Source organism: Camelus bactrianus, chromosome 5 (assembly GCF_048773025.1).
Source record: "Camelus bactrianus isolate YW-2024 breed Bactrian camel chromosome 5, ASM4877302v1, whole genome shotgun sequence".
In the NCBI taxonomy this organism is placed as follows: domain Eukaryota; kingdom Metazoa; phylum Chordata; class Mammalia; order Artiodactyla; family Camelidae; genus Camelus; species Camelus bactrianus.
Genome location: NC_133543.1, coordinates 78286433 through 78304266, shown reverse-complemented (window position 1 = coordinate 78304266; position 17834 = coordinate 78286433). Strand labels below are relative to the sequence as shown.

At 41.7% G+C, this 17834-nt stretch overlaps 1 protein-coding gene and 1 pseudogene across 15 annotated transcripts in view; both read left to right on the top strand.

Moving 5' to 3' along the window:
• Window positions 1-11998, top strand: part of CFLAR (CASP8 and FADD like apoptosis regulator) — a 43891-nt gene extending 31893 nt beyond the window's left edge. For all 15 annotated transcript variants that reach the window (XM_074364180.1, XM_074364177.1, XM_074364178.1 and 12 more), the window contains 2 exons: window positions 7927-8437; window positions 10010-11998. In XM_074364180.1, coding sequence (XP_074220281.1) covers window positions 7927-8437; window positions 10010-10148 — 650 coding nt within the window. In that variant the 3' untranslated portion in view covers window positions 10149-11998. The remainder of the gene's footprint in view (window positions 1-7926; window positions 8438-10009) is intronic.
• Window positions 11010-15877, top strand: LOC105082335 (ras-related protein R-Ras2 pseudogene; annotated as a pseudogene).
• Window positions 15878-17834: the final 1957 nt, after the last annotated feature.

Genomic DNA, 17834 nt, shown 5'->3' with positions numbered 1-17834 from the left:
TGCTGAACGTTTGGCAGGAGTGTGGCCGTCTGGTAATAAACATTATTACCAGAGACAAGGGCTCGGAAAGAAACTAACAATAATATGATAAGACTAACTTGAGGGCGGTAGTAATCAGGGTGTAAAATTTAAACTCTACTATCTAATCTATTAAATCCATATCTACTATCTAATCTATAAAAACCTACTATCTACTGTTCAGTCTAATGTGCCAGGTGCTTTGCTAATTCCCTTACATGGATTCTTACTTAATCTCCATAAATAATACTGTAAGAAAGGTACTATTATCCCCACTTTCAAGGTAAGGGAGCAGAGCACAGTAAACCCCCCTCCTAACTGAACTGATAGTAACTGAGAGCTGGGACTTGAAGGCTTGACTCTGGAGCCTCTGCTTTTAGCTACTTTGCTATCACATAAATTCCATGTCTCTAGAACCTGGAACAGTGCCTGGCACTTGGGAGCTCAATAAAATGTTTGTTGAGTGAATGAATAAGCTCTGTTGGTCTCAGTGCGTTGTTAAAACCATTCCTTTGTAGAATTTAGCCGACTGTCTTATACCTATCTTTTCCTGGATGAAAATCAGACTTTTATCCAAAGACTGTGCAAGTTCCTTAAACCTTTATAGGTCAACTTTTCCTTTATCCTGTGTTTACTGAGCACCTACTATGAGCAAAATATCAAGCTTGGTCCTGTGTGAACTAGATCTGGAGACAGTGAGGTAGAATCTGGTCTCAGCCACATTGTGAACAAAGATAAGATTGTTGTTGGGTGGCTCATTCTTGAGAAGAATCCTTATAGAGGGCAGTAACCTCTTGGAGCAGATATGGAGGCTTAAGGATTTGGGGCTATCTCAGTTCAGTTGAATTGAAAAGTTAGTCCTCGGTGTTGTGTCATCGGTGTCAGTGACCCAGCAGAGCTTGGCCTGTGTGAGGCCCTGCTTCGTGGTGCCCTGATGTGGTGCTTCTGATCTTGTTAGAAACTCAGATGCGAATGTCCCACATCATAGGCACGTGGCTCTGGACTTTGACCTAGGGCTCTGGCTGGGTTTTAGGCTGCCGAATGAAAGACGGTGTTTGCAGATTTTAAGTGGACATGTTTATTCCTGTCTCTTTTCTCTCTTGCTTTTTCTGAAAAACTTGAAGATTTTTCTGTGCTTTTTAACCAGGCTAAGGCTTAGATTCTTCTACCAGCTGCTGCCCATTTCCCTTGGAAGTCTTGCATAAGTAAACTTCCTCTTTCAGAAGAGCAACAGGAGTTGTGAAAGTCCCAAGTCGATGGTGGAGAGCTTTGCAGTGGTGTTGACTTGAGCTTGGCTGCATCTTGGGGTCACCCAGCTTCCTTTCCCCCCTTTCCCTTAGTGGAATGGGCAACAACCCAAGTCAGCCGCGTTTTCCTGTACTAATAAAATGTAGGAAAATCTCAGCAAGGGGAATCAGAGCAGCTACTGTGGCCTCTGCTCCTGAGCTATGAAGACACATGGCAAGTGACATCTGAGATAATAGATGGTGGCTTCATTCACACGGAGTGGCCACTGCTGCCCGCCAGCTTGGGTGCCGAGGAAGCGTAGCCTCCTGTCCTCACTCCCGTGAGATTAGGGGACTATTGAAGATAGCTTCCCTGGGGAAAAGAGATCAGGAAGTCTGTGGTGGGGCACTTTTTATTTTCCTGGGCTTTCTTGTCCTCTGAGACTAAGCAGCCACTCAGTTGGAAACCTAGCATCACTAATGAAATTTCCCTTTAAATCAGTGCTACATAGCAAACCCTTTTTTCATAGACAACATGAACCTAGGCTATAAAAAGGAACTGTAGGTCCACAATCCCTTATTGGAGACCCTTGTATTTCAAAATTAAGAAGTTTTAAGAGTTTAGAAAGATGACATAGTATTCGTGGATAAAGGGACCCCCAAATTGGAAAGCACACCAAGCGGGTGGGCAAGCCCCACCCCACCCCCAATGTGTGGGTCCTTGCCTGCCAACTGAGAAAGAATTCTCAATAGAGGCAGAGGAGAGGGACAAAGTGAAAAAAAAGAGCTGCTTTTATTGCTCAGAGAGAGAGAAAAGAAAACACTTGAGTGGGGACCATCAGTCAGGTTGGCGGTTGCGACAGTTCCAACCCCCAACTGGCCGGGAAGGCTCTGCTGTTGTTATCTTCATTCCGGTGATGCCAGTCATCTTCTGTTACTGGCTCTTTACTCCCGTGGGGCTCAGCCCTAAAACTAAAGAAATTTTAGCAGGAAAAAAAGAGAACAAAGAAAGAGATACTGGGATATGTCCTTGGAATTGATGCAGCAGTGGTGGGACATAAAACGTCTTGTATGGCTATGTCCTCAGAACCAAGGAGCCAGCTGCCGTATAAGAGAAATGTCCTGCCTTTCATCAGCCTGACACTTTCTTCTCCTTGCTGGAAGCCAGTCTGGGTCAGTAAGCATGTCTCATCACCTCTCTCAGTGGTACATATACTGAATTCATAGAACACTCCAGGGGGTCTAGGGCAGTACCTCATAATCAAATATGTGACTTTTGCTGTAGTAAAGTATTTGAATGGATACTCACACTAAGTAGAAAAAAAGACTGAAAACAGTCTCTGATCAGTTTAGGGAAGGTTTTGCCACAAAATGAGTCGGGGGAAGAACCTAAGTTTTTCAGAGCTTTTGGGATTCTGAAATTGTGGGTAAGGAGTGGTGCATATGTGGAAAAGCAGAGGACTTCTAGCTGCCAGAGCGACCACAGGGGCCTCTCTTGACATGCACTTAACATGTTTATTATTGATATTGTTATCTCCTAAGAAAAGAAGGAATTAATCGTGATCATTTGTGCTTTTAAAAAAAAGACATTTAAAAAGTAGTCTGTAATTTCAAACAGTAAAACCCCTTGGCTGGTGTATCTGAACAAATGGAAGGTCAGATTTATACAAGGCTGATCCCACCACCCACTTCCTCCCCGACTGCTGTCTTTGTTCACCATCATCTCCCACCTGGGACCCCCGCTTAATTACTCCTTTCCCACAATCTCATCTCCAGATGTCTCAGACCACACCATCTCTGATCTGCCTACTTTACCTAAAACCCCACTGTTCTAGGTAATGCGTCAACCATTGTTTTGTCCACATTTATATGCTTTGCTTCTCCAACAAGATTATGGGCTCCTTGAAGGACAGGAACTACATCATGTACCTCATCTGTATCCCATTATCACAGTGTTTCTGTCACACTGGTAGAGGAACTTTCTAAAACATGAGTTTTGGGGTCAAGTGAATTTGAGAAGTGCTGAATAATTTCTTCCTCTTTGGGAGATTTGCAAGGCACGCTGGCCTTAAAGTTTCCGAGCAGTCTTCCTTCTACGAAACATGGTTAAGTCTTGTCAACTGTGTATTTCTCAATCATGTTTGACCTCAAAACTCCCCTTTCCACTAGAAATAGCCTGCCTACTTGTGTTCCATTCATGTACTTTATAGTAATTTGAGCTGGGCTTATTAGAGGTAACTCAATTGTAAATAGACCGATGAAACATTCCTCTTTCTTATTTATTCTGTACGTTTATTTAATGAATCCCTTTTTGTAGAGAGTGTCAAGGTAAATGTGAGCTCATTTTTGATCAGAACACATTCTAAACGAGTGGGGTCATTTTACTGTATCTGAAATTTTGAATTTCATCTCAGTAGCCCCCAAACCTATAGGTAGTGCTGACCCCAGCCCTTTACTAACAACCCCGTACTAACTGCAAGGCCAGAAGAAGCCCCTCATCATGTGAGGAAGTTAATTGAAAAACAACAGAATTTTACAGAGACAGGGCTGGGTCGGGAGTGGGGTTTCCAGGGCGGGCAGAAGGAGAAGTAGGACTTCTGCAGTTCATTGAAATTTTATTTTCCAAACTCAGCACCCAAGTTTTTCTCCCCCTATTTGCAAGTGAGGACAAGGAGGTTACTGTAGATATGTGGACACAGAACCTGGCCTCTCTGAGCCCTGTTTGGTTTAGACCATAGAGCCCTCCCTCTGGGTTCTAAGCAGGTGGATTCCATGCGAGGGAGGCATCGCAGGCTCCATGGCTTGTGGTGATGTGCCTGCCTTTATTTTCTTTGAAATCAATATCTTCTGTTGGAATGAGCACTCACAGTTGGCAAAGCATCTTTACAGAAATCTCAGTGGATCCTCATAGCCACCTTCTGAAGGACATGGTATAGGCCTTAGTATTAATTCTGTTTTATAGATGAATAAACTACAAATGTAATTGGTTCAAAGTCGCACTGTCACCACCCCTTGGTCCTATAAATCAGTCTGGGCTACATCCATGTTCTTAGTGGCCCAAGAAAGAACATTGCACATGCCAGCTAGCATCAGTCTTCACCATCTGATAGAGAAAGATGTGAATATTAATGGGAAATGCCAGCCGTGATGGCTTCAGGTTGTGTCTGTTGAGTGACTGTGTTGCCACAGGGATATTTAAGGGATGCCCCCCTCTTGGTCTGAGGCCCATCCAGATGCGGTGTTCTTATTGGCCTTATACTTGGCATTGGGGACCTGTATGGCTTTTGGCTTCACCTCCAGCTTTATAGCCTCTTCCCTCCTGTTCTACTAGGTCTGGACTTTCTGTCCTAGACCTTGGATTAGCCACCCTGATGGCATAGGTTAGCCTTCTCTCAGGACCAGGCAAGGTTCAGACCAGCAGGTGGGTGGAGGAGCCAGGACTGAAACTCAGATCTTGTGATTGCAAGACTGTTTCTCTTTTACCCTGCTTCATGCAACTGCCTGCTGACTGCCTTGTGACAGACAGCAGCTGCTCCAGCCAGAACCTTCGGGGAGCCCAGTTAAAGAAAGAGATTAAGGCACAGGACAGCAGGTGTTCCGTCCAGACCCCTGCATATCGGCAGGGAAAGGGAGATATCAAGGACTTTGACTAGGGAGGAAATCTATCAGTGATAAGAGGGTTTTGAGGGAAGTGAGCCAGTCTGAGATAATCAGTAAACAAAAGAGCTTTGTCTGGTGTTTCTCTGTTTGCTTCTGCCCCCTAGAGGAGGGAATTCACCATGACGAGTTTGGAATAAAGCAGTGGGATGGAACTGGGCTCCCCTTCCAGGTTCTCTCAGGGTACAGCCCTGTGTTTCATCCTGTGCACAGAACCTGGTACTGAATCCTTGTCTACACCCTCAGAGGCCATGCCTACCGGGCAGTACTGACTCCTTTTCTGCCGCTCTGAGGGTGTTCGAGGACAAGTGAGGTATTTAATAGGTTATTGGCAACCCTCATTTCCTGATAATAGTTATCATAGGATTTTAAGAATATCAGGAGCTTTATTTTTATATCTCTTCATTATTACATGATATATATAACTCATTTTTTTCCACTCTTACCTGTGGGCCAGGCAGATGGAGAAAAGTAGCCTAACTTCAATCTTAGTTAATAGTTATTATCATTCCCTTTTGATGACTTACCTGGTGAATTATTTATCTAATAATGTGTGCAAATCACTCCAAAAAGTAGTAGCTTAAAACAATAATACTAATGTCTTTATATCTCTCACAGTTTTTGTGGATCTGGAATTTAGGAGTGGCTTAGCCAGGCTGTTCTGGCCCTGAGTCTCCTGGGAGATTGTGGTCAGAAATAACCTGGGATCATCTGAAGGCTTGATTAAGATTGGAGGAGCTTCTCAGGTGGCTCACTCCTATGGAGGGGAAGTTGAGGCGAGACCTAAGTTCTTTTTTTTTTTTTTTTTAACATTTTTTATTGATTTATAATCATTTTACAATGTTGTGTCAAATTCCAGTGTTTAGCACAATTTTTCAGTCATTCAGAGACCTAAGTTCTTATACACGTGGGTCTCTCCACTGGCACTGGGGACCTTTATGGCATTGGGGAACTATATTGAGAGTTCTCAAGATGTGGCAGCTGGCTTCCCCCACAGTGAGCTGTTCCACAGTGATCTAACCTTGGAAGTCATGGAATATCTCTTCTGCCACGTTCCATTCATTAGAAACAAGTTACCAAGTGTAATCCACATTCAAGGGGAGGGGATTACAGTCTGTCTTTTTAAGGGAGGAGTGTCAAAGAGTCATGGACTTACTAGAAACCACCATATCTGGCAGGATGTGGGTCTCCTGAGTGGAAAGTTCTATAAGACTTTATGTGAACGTGTCCAGGCACAGCTCATAGGCCAGGCAAATTAAATGAAGAGCACTCAAGCCAGCTCTTATTTGTCCAGTGGCTGCTTATTCCAGCTTTTTGTTTACCCAAGGCTGTGTTTCTTTTCCAACTTTTTGTCTTTTTCCTGCCAAGAGCCCAGAAGAGAAATTATGATTGCTTACTTTCACTTTTATAGTTTATTACTAAAGTTTGCAAAGACAAGACAGTTGAAATTATTGATTTGAAGCTGTGAGTTTCTGAATTATTTGTGACTATCCATACTTCATATTGTTCCCATTTAGTGTCAAGAATTGAGAATTTGTAGTAAACAGTTACGTGTACCTTCGGTTATTTATCTCCCCATGACCCCTTTGTGTGATGACTGGACTGTATGAGATGGGGCCCCTCTGTTCCTTGTTGGAAGTTATATCCATTCTGACTACTGTCGTGTTGTTTGGTTTGGGGTGAATGCAGCCGTAGACTTCAGGAAGACCAGACCTCAGGGGAGGAAGAGAAGTGGGTACGTAGTCACGGAAACAGATCCAGAGGCATGGCTAATAGTTTGGGTGACAACCTGAATTAGGAGATTCTGGGCTTATGACAGAACAGTTTTTATGCCTCCAAAATGAACTAAGAACTGGAGGCACCCCTCAGACAAGGAACAGAAACTTAATGGTTAGCTCAAAAGGATGTGGAATTCTTGAATGAGGAAGAGAAAGATGTCTGTCTTTGCTATTAGAAAGACGAAATGATCCTGTGTTTACTTCACCAATGAAGGCAGACTGAGCAGATGGGAAAGAAGTGGATTGCGTAGGATTTCTAGGGTTCCAAGGTCATAGAAACTTCTAGAAGATGGAAAAAAGATTTCTTAAAAGGGATAAGGACTAATTTTTATTGCACACCAGGAGCTTTATTTGTATTATCTCATTTAATCCTCACAGCATTCTCATAAGGTAGATTTTATCACTTCCATTTAAAGCTAGGGAGACCCAGTTCCTTAAAACCATGCAGCCCGTGGCTATGGTGAGGTCAGCATTAGAAGGCAGGCTTGTCTGACATGAAGTCTGCTTTTTCCACTGACTTGCACTGCTTCTCAAGGCAGTCAATCCAGGATTCCTGGAAACTAGAAGAATCTTAGGAATCACTGTAGAGGGATCTTGGCCAAGGGCTCCCCCTGCTCAGTCAGAAGCTACACTGGGAAGCAGGTCATGAGGAGAACTGGAGAGTCTGGGAATGGTTCCAGCTTAGATCCAGGGACCTCAAATCAGCCCACAGCAAGTGGAGGTGAGGAAACTCATAACCTGGGCCACCTTTTCTGCCACCTATTGGATCTAGGTTTGGATCTGTACTGTGCAAATGCACCCATTTCTGTGAACTTGTGTTATTTCAAGAAAGAGCCCTTTTTTTTTCTTCTTTAACTTTTTTTTTTTTTAAATTGAAGTATAGTCAGTTTACAAGAGCCTTTTGAACAATCCCCAACTTTGTTTTGGTTGAGGAGAAAGTTTTTTTTTTTTTCTCTTTGATCATTTAGACTAGAGGTAGGCCCAGTCTGTGCCTGTGGCCAGGTGTGGTGGTGGCCTCAGGCAGGGAAAGTGTTTAGCAGGGGACAGATCATAACTGGGAGCCTGGGTCATGAAAGTCACATAATTCATGTTTCCGGTTAACATATCCCTCCTGCCCTGTTCTCAGGTCCTTCAGCCTCAAAATATGACAGAAAAGCAGACACAGACCATGTTTAGCATTGCTACCCAGTGTCTCTTGAGCTTTTCTTACTCCTGTGTCATCATTCATATTTGTTTGTTTTTCCCAGGCATTCTTCGGGACACCTTCACTTCCCTGGGCTATGAAGTCCAGTCTTTCTTGTATCTGAGTGTGGACGATATCATCAAGGTTCTTCACAAGGTGGCCCGGATGCCCCAGCACCAAGACTATGACAGCTTTGTGTGTGTTCTGGTGAGCAGAGGGGGCTCCCAGAGCGTGTTTGGTGTGGATGAGACTCACTCAGGATTCCCTTTGGATCATATCCGAAGGCTGTTCATGGGAGATGTATGCCCCTCTCTCTTAGGGAAGCCAAAGATCTTTTTTATTCAGAACTATGTGGTGTCAGAGGGTCAGCTGGAGGACAGCAGCTTCCTGGAGGTGGATGGGCCATCAGTGAAAGACGTAGAATCCAAGGCCAGGCAGCCTGGGGCCTGCACCATTCACCGAGAAGCTGACTTCTTCTGGAGCCTGTGCAAAGCGGACGTGTCCCTGCTCAAACGGCCCTCCAGCTCCTCGTCACTGTACCTGCAGTGCCTCTGTGAGAAACTGGGGAGAGAAAGGTGAGCACCTGGGTGGTGGCAGGTCCTCGCACCCGGCGGTGGCGGGTCCTTGCGCGTGTTGTTTGTTCTCTGCTACTGAGATGGAGGTACCACCGTGCCACGTTTGATGCCCTTCTCTTCAGGGAGGAAGAGGGATTTTTCAGTCCCTGTTGGGGTTGCCTTAGGAGTATGATACAGACCCCGCACGGCTCATGAATGCTTTGTGCTTCAGAAGGTCACTTATTAGTCAGCTTGTGGTTTGGATAGTTTTCTTCAAAATTAAGAAATGTTTAATTAATTATTTTTTTCTTATTACAAAAGCAGTACATATTCCTTACTGGAAAAAAAAAAAAAACACCATGAAATACAGATGCTGAAAGCAGAAAATAACAAGCAGTTATAATCCTGCTAATTGAAACCAACTGCTGTTAACCAAATCTCAGTATATTGCCTTCCAGATCTTTTTTGGAGGCCCATACAATCATATATAAGTATGCTTTTTAAGCCAAGGTGGAATGACTGTCTACTATTACTTTATAACCTGCTTTTAGTTTGTGTACCAGTAGATCACATATGTTTTTACAGGTCAGTAGTCACATTTCTACAGCATCACTTTAATGTCTGCAGAGTAGTTCCTAATACGGATATCGCATAATTGACTTGGCCAGTCTTCAGTCGTTGGGCAGTGTTTTGCTTTCACAGAAAAGAAAGTGTTCAACATCTTTGAAACTCAGCATTTGGGCTTATTCTTAATTGTCTTCTTGAAGGGAAAATTCCCAGAATTAGAATGACTGTTTCAAGGGACAAGCATTTTTAAAGCCTTTGATACATCTTATCAGATTGTCCTCTAGGACCCTTATACCAGCTTTGTATGAGAGTGTCTGCATCCCTGAATTCACACTGATACTGAGTGCCCTTTTATTTCCCCAAGTCTTGACAGTTTTGTAGGTGAAAAGTGGTACCTGACTATTCACATCTGCGAATCTTTGTTTTTGACATTTCTGATGTTTATTGGCAAGAATACTTTTCTAAAGGAAACACTGGTGACCTGGTTTCCATTTAAGCCTCACTGTACCTCAAATGTAAGATCAGCAGTCCTTTTTCAGCCACCCCCTAATTACAACTGAGACTGTTTCTGAGTCACCCGGGAAATGTATTCTGTTGCAGCTTTGGGGACTCCAGTAATAAATCTCAGGGCCTGGGACCCCCAGCCTCCTCAGTGATGGCTCAGCAGTAAGGGGAGGGCTAGAGCAGGAGCGACTCAGCCTTCCGAGGGAGAGACGCCATGGGCCAGCGGTACTATTGGCCTTTTATGTCCATCTTGCATTTACATAGACCATCCAGGTGGCTTATCGTTTTGTTAGTGTGTACCCAGAATAAAACTCAGTTGCCCCTTGCAGGAAAGGACTGTGGTCATTGGGCCAGAGCGCTGCAAACCTGTTTGGATCACTTGCTAAGAGGGTCGTAGAGTTTTTAAGAAAGGAACAGTTTCAAAGCACTTTCATGTCTATTGGCTGATTTCACCCTAATGATATTCTGTCTCTTTGTTGATATTTGCATGACATTAATTTTTGCCTTTCTCGTTCCCTCCAGAAAATGCTCACTCCTGGAACTCCACATAGAACTCAACAGCAAGGTGTATGATTGGAACAGCAGAGTGTCTGCTAAGAAGAGGTACTACGTCTGGCTGCAGCACACCCTGAGAAAGAAACTCATCCTGTCTTGCACATGAGAAGCCAAAGGCCCTCCTTAGCCCTGCAGTCTCCATCACTAGCCAGGCAGTAGTTTGCAAGTAGGTGTGTGTATACACGTAGGTGAGGTGAGGTCCTGGCTGGTGCTGAAATGACCCTCTCTGAGGAATGCTGGATGGGAGAGGGTGTCTGAAGCATGGCTTCTGAAGTGAAGGTGTTGGCCTGTACTGCTGACATAGCTCTCCAGGTCAGCGTTTTTTGGGAAGGAAACAGCTTTGAAATTTTAAAAACCAGGTACTGGTTGAATTGGGCATCTCAGGATTGCATTTTGCTTTTCATCGTCACCACCAAGTAAAGCCACAGAAATAAGCACTTAGGGTAGCGGCGCTGGAGGCTGTGTTCCGCAGGCGCTGAGGAGACGTGAGGAGGAGCGCGACCCCTGGCTGCGGCCGCCCCTGGTCTCTGCTGTCACCCAGGTTCTCCGAGCCTCGGGTGGGACCCGGCCAGCCGAGGCGCCGCGCTGCTGCCCGGACCGGTTCTCCCGGCAGCTCCCGGCGCCCGGGACCCTCTCCGGCCGCTCACCCGCAGCCCGCCGTCCGCGCAAGTCCCCGGAGCCAGGCCTAGGGCGGGCGGTGGCTCGGCGTGGCCGGGCTGGGCTCGGTGGCGTCCCCGTGGCCGCGGCCGGCTGGCAGGACGTCTCTGGCCAAGAGAAGCACCAGCTCGTGGTGGTCAGCGGGGGCGGCGTGGGCAAGTCGGCGCTCACCATCCAGTTCATCCAGTCCTATTTTGTAACGGATTATGATCCAACCATTGAGGACTCCTACACAAAGCAGTACGTGATTGATGACCGGGCAGCCCGGCTAGATATTCTAAATACAGCAGGACAAGAGGAGTTTGGAGTTATGAGAGAACAGTATATGAGAACTGGAGAAGGTTTCCTGTTGGTCTTTTCAGTCACAGATAGAGGCAGTTTTGAAGAACTCTGTAAGTTTCAAAGACAGATTCTCAGAGTAAAGGATCGTGATGAGTTTCCAATGACTTTAATTGGTAATAAAGCAGATCTGGATCATCAAAGATGGGTAACACAGGAAGAAGGACAGCAGTTAGCATGACAGCTTAAGGTAACATACATGGAGGCATCAGCAAAGATTAGGATGAATGTAGATCAAGCTTTCCATGAACTTGTCCGGGTTATAAGGAAATTTCAAGACCAGGAATGTCCTCCTTCACCAGAACCAACACGGAAAGAAAAAGACAAGAAAGGCTGCCATTGTGTCATTTTCTAAGAATCCTTTGAATTTTAGCTACCAACTGCCAGGAAAAGCCCTCGACTTCTCCTCTCCTTAACGGTTTATGTCATGCTGGTACCTTTCTAGCCTTAGACAAATGATTGCCATGGTAGCCTTAGACCAAGAAGCTGGTTAATCCTTTCCCTGAAGCTCATCCTATGGTCATTTCAAGACAGATTTAAAGGAAACACGAAGGCTGCTTCAAAGATACATGATTCCTTTAAAAAATATATCTATATACACAGACACATTCTTTTTTAAGGGCTTTCTTTTATTAGGGATGAATCAGTTTTGGAACCTAAGCTGTTCGCCAAGTTGGAGTCAGATGTTCCCTACTGGATTTTGGCTGTTCTAGCAAGTAGTCAGTGATAAACCTTTTAATTGACAATTACTATAACTATGGATGGCTTCTGTTTTTAATTCTGTGGATTGTGTTTAAACAATTCAAAAATATGTTCCTAATTTTGAGATACTGAGTGGTATTGCACAGTTGTCACTTTACTGAACATGTACAACAGTCCCATGAAGTCTACAAGGCTTACCCTTGTATAGCTTCCGGTGCTAGAATTAAAATTGATCTGTTATCACAAAAAAAAAAAAAAGGCATTTAGAATGCTTATAGTCATGAAGTTAATAAGCCTCTAGGTATCCATACCCCAGGTGAAAAAGTAAAATCAAAAGACAGAACAGTGAAAAGAGAACATAGCAGAAATGGATGCCATGCACATATCAACAAGGAGATAGATTATCATTAGGGTGAAATCAGCCAATAGATATGAAAGTGCTTTAAAACTGCTCCTTTCTAATGCTCTGTGAGCTGCTTAGCAAGTGATCCAAACAGGTTTGCAGCACTCCGGGTCAAACACTTCCCTTACCTCAGAACTGTTCGGCGGATGAGCTGAGAGAACCTCTATGATCATACCCAATGAGAGTTTTTGTGACTGGTGATGCCATGTGAACACAGCTTATTCATATTATTACAGCACACTATGGAGTCCACAATTTTGAAAAGATTGAATCAAGCCTTGAAAATTGGTAGGATTTTGGCACGTTGAGGTGGAGATGAGAATGTGTTGCAGGAGAAGAAAAATGAATCAAATAAAGAGAGATCAGGGAAATGCAAGGAATGTTTTAGAAACCTTGAGTGTAACTTTTAGCTGGCATAGGGAGAGTGTGAGCACTGGTGAGTGATAAGCCAGCAGGTGGCAGTGGTTGGAGTGCTGCCCTAAACCCCGTATTTGTCTTTTAGTCAGCTCTTACGTAAATTCTTTTGTAAGTTATTTTTCTGACTTTATTATTTATTTATTTATTTATTAACTTTTTGAGTTTGGAATGACTCAGCTGATAGTTTTTATTCAGAATTTCTCATGCAGTTTCAGTCCTTTCAAGACCCAGGTTTTTGTGTCATCTCAAAGGCTTCCTAACTGTTATGCTTGGGCTGGGAAGTCTTGAGCAGCTGGGAGCTGGAACAGTGGATGTTCCTCAGGTGTCTGCCTCTTCTTTGTGTGTTTGCTTCAGCACAGCAGTTTCAGGGAAGATTTTTCTCACTTTAATAGCAGAATTAACAATGACTTCTTTGTCACTTTTGTATAGATTACTAAATGTCTATCTAATTCTTTTTCATTGAGTATAGGTTTTAAATGAAACATTTTAGGCATCCTAAAAGAGAATTACATTAGGTAACAATATAATGAATACTCATGCACCCATAGCTCAGTGTAAATAAAATTGTTTGTTCTAGCTCTGGGGAAAATTTGAGTATTTTGACAGGGGTTGCATTGGATCTGTAGATTGCTTTGGGTACTCTGGCCATTTTGATAATGTTGATTCTTCCAATCCAAGAGCACAAGATATCTTTCCATTTCTTTGTATTGTCTTCAATATTCACAGTTTTTGGAGTATAGGTAACCTTCTTGGTTAAGTTTATTTCTAGGTATTTTGTTGTTTTTGATGCAATGGAAATGTTTATGCCAATTATAAAACTCTGGTTTTTGAAGTGAAAAGAAAAACAAAAGTGAATGAAGGGCTGCAAATGGCAAAATATCCTTCTTTCTTATGGGTGACTTGTACTCTCTCTCTCTATATATATATATATATAGTATCTTCTTTACTCATTCATCTATTGATGTGCATTTGGGATGCTTCCATATCTGGGCAATTATAAAGGATGTTATTGTTAATAGCAAGGTATATGTATCTTTTTGAATTAATTCTTATTCTGTGCTTGGCTTTATTCCTTTAATAACCATGTAAGTTTAAAAACCCAAGCTGTAAACGTTCTTAGAAACAATGAACAGAACATATATGTAAATTTAAAAAGTATATTGTGTATATGTATTTACATGTAATATATTTATATGCAGTCAAATTGTAAGAATTCTACTTAATAAAACTGAAAAGTTAAAAATAAAAAATCAAAGGAGAAATAACAAGAGTGTTCTAAAATCTATCTGAAGACTCTGAAGATATTACTTTAAGTAATAATCCTAAATGTAAAAGAGATAAATGCATTAAAATATTTCAAACTTTATAATAGCCCCAAAGTGAGAATTAGTCAAGTGTTCAGTAATAGGGGCATGGTTATGATGAGATGTTCACTGGTTGGAATTTTATGTAACCAGTAAAGTTCTATATGCAAATAGTAAAAGCTTATATAAGCTGTTCTTAGCTCATTATGTGAATTATCTCATTTAATCCTCAAAATAGCTCTATGAGATAGGTGTTATTGTCCTCATGATTATTTCTTCCCATTTATAGATGAGAAAAGTGAGCAAAGTGGTGTTAAGTAGCTTACCTGTGGTCACCCTACCCTAGAATATAAACTCAAGCCATAAAGAAAGCCTTTTTTTTTCAAAAATTAAAATAAAATTTTTATTGAAGTTTAGTCAGTTTACAATGTTGTGTCAATTTCTGGTGTACAGCATAATATTTCAGTCACACATATACATACATATATTCCTTTTCAGATTCTTTTTCATTATGGGTTACTAGAAGATACTGAATATAGTTCCCTGTGCTATACAGAAGAAACTCATTTATTTATTTTATGTATAGTAGTTTGTATCTGCAAATCTTGAACTCCCAATGTATCTTTTCCCACCCCTTTCCCACACCCCTTACCCAACTATAAGTTTGTTTTCTATGTCTGTGGGTCTGTTTCTGTTTTGTAAATAAGTTCATTTGTGTTTTGTTTTTTTTTTAAGATTCCACATATGAGTGATATCATATGGTATTTTTCTGAGAACCTTTGTTTTTACAGTAAATATGCTTAAAGCAAAAGCAAACAAAAAGTCTCTCTCACAGGGAAATAAAAGACCAGAAAGAAATATTCCAAAAGTGGTGTATGGATGACAGAACCATGGCTGACATGTTTTCCAAATTCTCACCTATATATCTATATAATTGAGAATGTTGGTTTCTATAGTAAAGCCTAGCTAATTATTTCAACTTTCAACTAGTTGGTTCTCCACTGATAAAGAAACAGCCCTCTCCTATACTTCTTCATCTCATCTCTAGCCTTTCTTTTCAGTAGCAGGACCGTGGTCTCGGGGCTGCTTTTCTGGGCCACTTTGGGAGGACCGACTTGTCCACCCTAGGTCTACTGTAATCCCCAGTCCCTTCCAACCTCTTCCATGAACAGGCCATGGGAGGAGTCACTTGCCACCTTCTTTTGTCTGCAGTATTTGAAATGGGAATCTCTTCTCCCAGATTCTAGGAGCAAGTTTTCAGGATTAAGCATGTTACTTAACGCCACTAAGAGGTCACAATTTGAAGTTGGCCTTGGCAGTTTGATGTGCAGCAGATCCTGCTGCTGTCCCCAAATATCCATCCCCTTTTTTCTTAGTAATTGAAGTCTTGATTTGGAACTGGGCACAAAGCCTCACAAAATACAGTCTGGTTGTCCAAGACTCAATTTATAGCAAGATGGTGATCATGTGTCTAAGTCCTGGAGAATAAGATGTAAACATCATTATCATTTGGCAGCTGCTGAGAACTTTACTTAAAAGGTAGCTGTTTTTTGACCTTTGCTTCTTTGTCCCTCTATCTCACTGACTGAAATACGCATATGATGGCTGGAGCTCTAGTTGCCATCCTGAACTGTGAGGATAAGGGCCATATTGTGGAGATAACCAGGTGGTGAATAAGAAGGAGCCTTCTTGCGGGAGGGCACTAAGGAGCAAAGTCACCAGCCCTAGATTGCCTACCTCTGGACTCACATGTAAAAGAAAAAATATGGAGTTTGTTTTTCTTTTATAGACTGAGTGGTACATTGTTATTTGATTAAAATGCTTTGACTGTTTATGCATACTGTAAGTTTAAATTAATTAGTCTAGATGATTATTTTAATTTTCTAGTGATTGTTTAAATATGTATGTATTGTTAAAAATGTCTTGTTAAAATCTGAGCTGACCTGAGTGTTTAACATGTATGATGCTCTCATTTATCTCCTTTATTTTTTATTAAAAAGTTTTTTAAATACACCTTCATTGTGGTATGGTTCCTATACAGTAAACTACACATATTTCAGATGTACATGTTGATGAATTTTGATAGATGTATACACCCATGAAACCACCACCACAATCAAGACAGCTAACATTCCCAATCACTCCCCAAGAGGTGCAATTTTCGAATTCCCGATTTATTCCTTCGCACCCCCTTAAAGCCCTGGTAACTCCTTTTATTAATTTTTTTTTGTGATTGCTGTTGGAGAGCTGGAGATGCTTCATTAAGACATTGGTAGGATTTGGACACTATCCTCTTAAGAGATGTAATACACAAGGAAGAGTTCTAACCAAATCATTCAGTATAGTCTGGCTTTTGGACCTGGTTCACAGTGAATAAGAGTTTGAAAGCTGCATACACAAAATTGAGTATAAAGAAGACTCATTAACTCTGCACTTATTTTTAGGATAGCTAAAGACAATGACTTCAAAGGACCCACTGGTTGTAAATCCACGAGTTCTTGTTTCCCAGCTAGACCCTTCTTGCCTGCAGCAGCCCCAGAGATAGAAATGTAGAACTCAATCAAGGTTATTTAGGTGACCCTCTATTTTAGGTGGAGGGGGAGTCACCTAAAAAGTAGATTAGGGGCAAACAAGTATTGTATATATGCATCTCATAGCCCTAGGCATTGCGGCCAAAAATGGAAACAATTCAAATGTCCATCAACAGATGAATGGATAAACCAAACATGGTATATATAATGTAATGTTATTCATCTATCAGAAGGTGCAGATGAACCTTGAAAACGATATGCTAAGTGAAAGAAGTCGGAGACAAAAGGTCACACATTGTATGATAGCATGTATATGAAATACCCAGAATAGGTAAATCCAAGAGACGTACAGCAGATTAGTGATTGTCAGGGGTAGGGTGAGGGGAATAGGGAGAGTCTGCTTAACGGGGATAACGTCTCCTCTGAGGTTCTTGAAATGTTTTGGAACTAGATAGAAGTAATGGTTGCACAGCATTTAAATGTACTAAGCGTAACTGAATTGTACAATTTCAAATAGTATGTTTTATTTGGATTTCACCTCAATTTTAAAAAAAGCGGGAAGAAAGAGAAGATTAAAATCAATCATTTGTTAATCATTCCGCAAACACTTGTCCCCAATTTTTTCTTCTTTTTTTAATAGACATGTTTTGTTAGAACTTTAGATTTATAGAAAATTTGTGCAGAAAGAACAGAATTTCCATATACTCCCCCATGCCCCACGATTCCCCTATTATTAACAGCTTACATTAACGTGGTACATCTGTTACAACTGATGAACAATATTGATACATTATTATTAAATTAAAGTCCACTAGGGTTTATATTAGGGTTCACTTTGTTGTACAGTTTCATGGGTTTTGACAAATGCATAATGTCATGTATGCACCATTACCATATCATACAGAATAGTTTCACTGCCCCCAAAACACTTTGTGCTCCACTTATTTAACCTTCTCTCCCTCTAAGCCCCTGGCAACTGCTGATCTTTTCACTTTTTCTATAGATTTGCCTTTTCCAGAATGCCATACAGTATATAGCCTTTTCAGACTGACTTCTTTTACTTAGTAATATGCATTTAAAATTCCTCCATGTCTTTTTGTAGCTTGATAACTCAATTTCTTTTTATTGCTGAATAAAACTTCATTGTATAGATATACCAGAGATTGTTCATTCACCTGTTGAAGGACATCTTGGTTGCTTCCAAGTTTTGGCATTATGAACAAAGCTGCTATAAACATTTGTGTGCTGATTTTGTGTAGACATAAGTGTTCGACTCATTTGGGTAAATACCTGGGAGAACAATTGCTAAATTGTATGGCAAGACTATGTTTAACTTTGGAAAAAACTGAAAGACTATTTTCCTAAGTGGCCATTCAATTTTGCAGAATTCCTGTTACTCTGCATTCTTGCCAGCATTTGATGGTTGTTAGTGCTTTGTA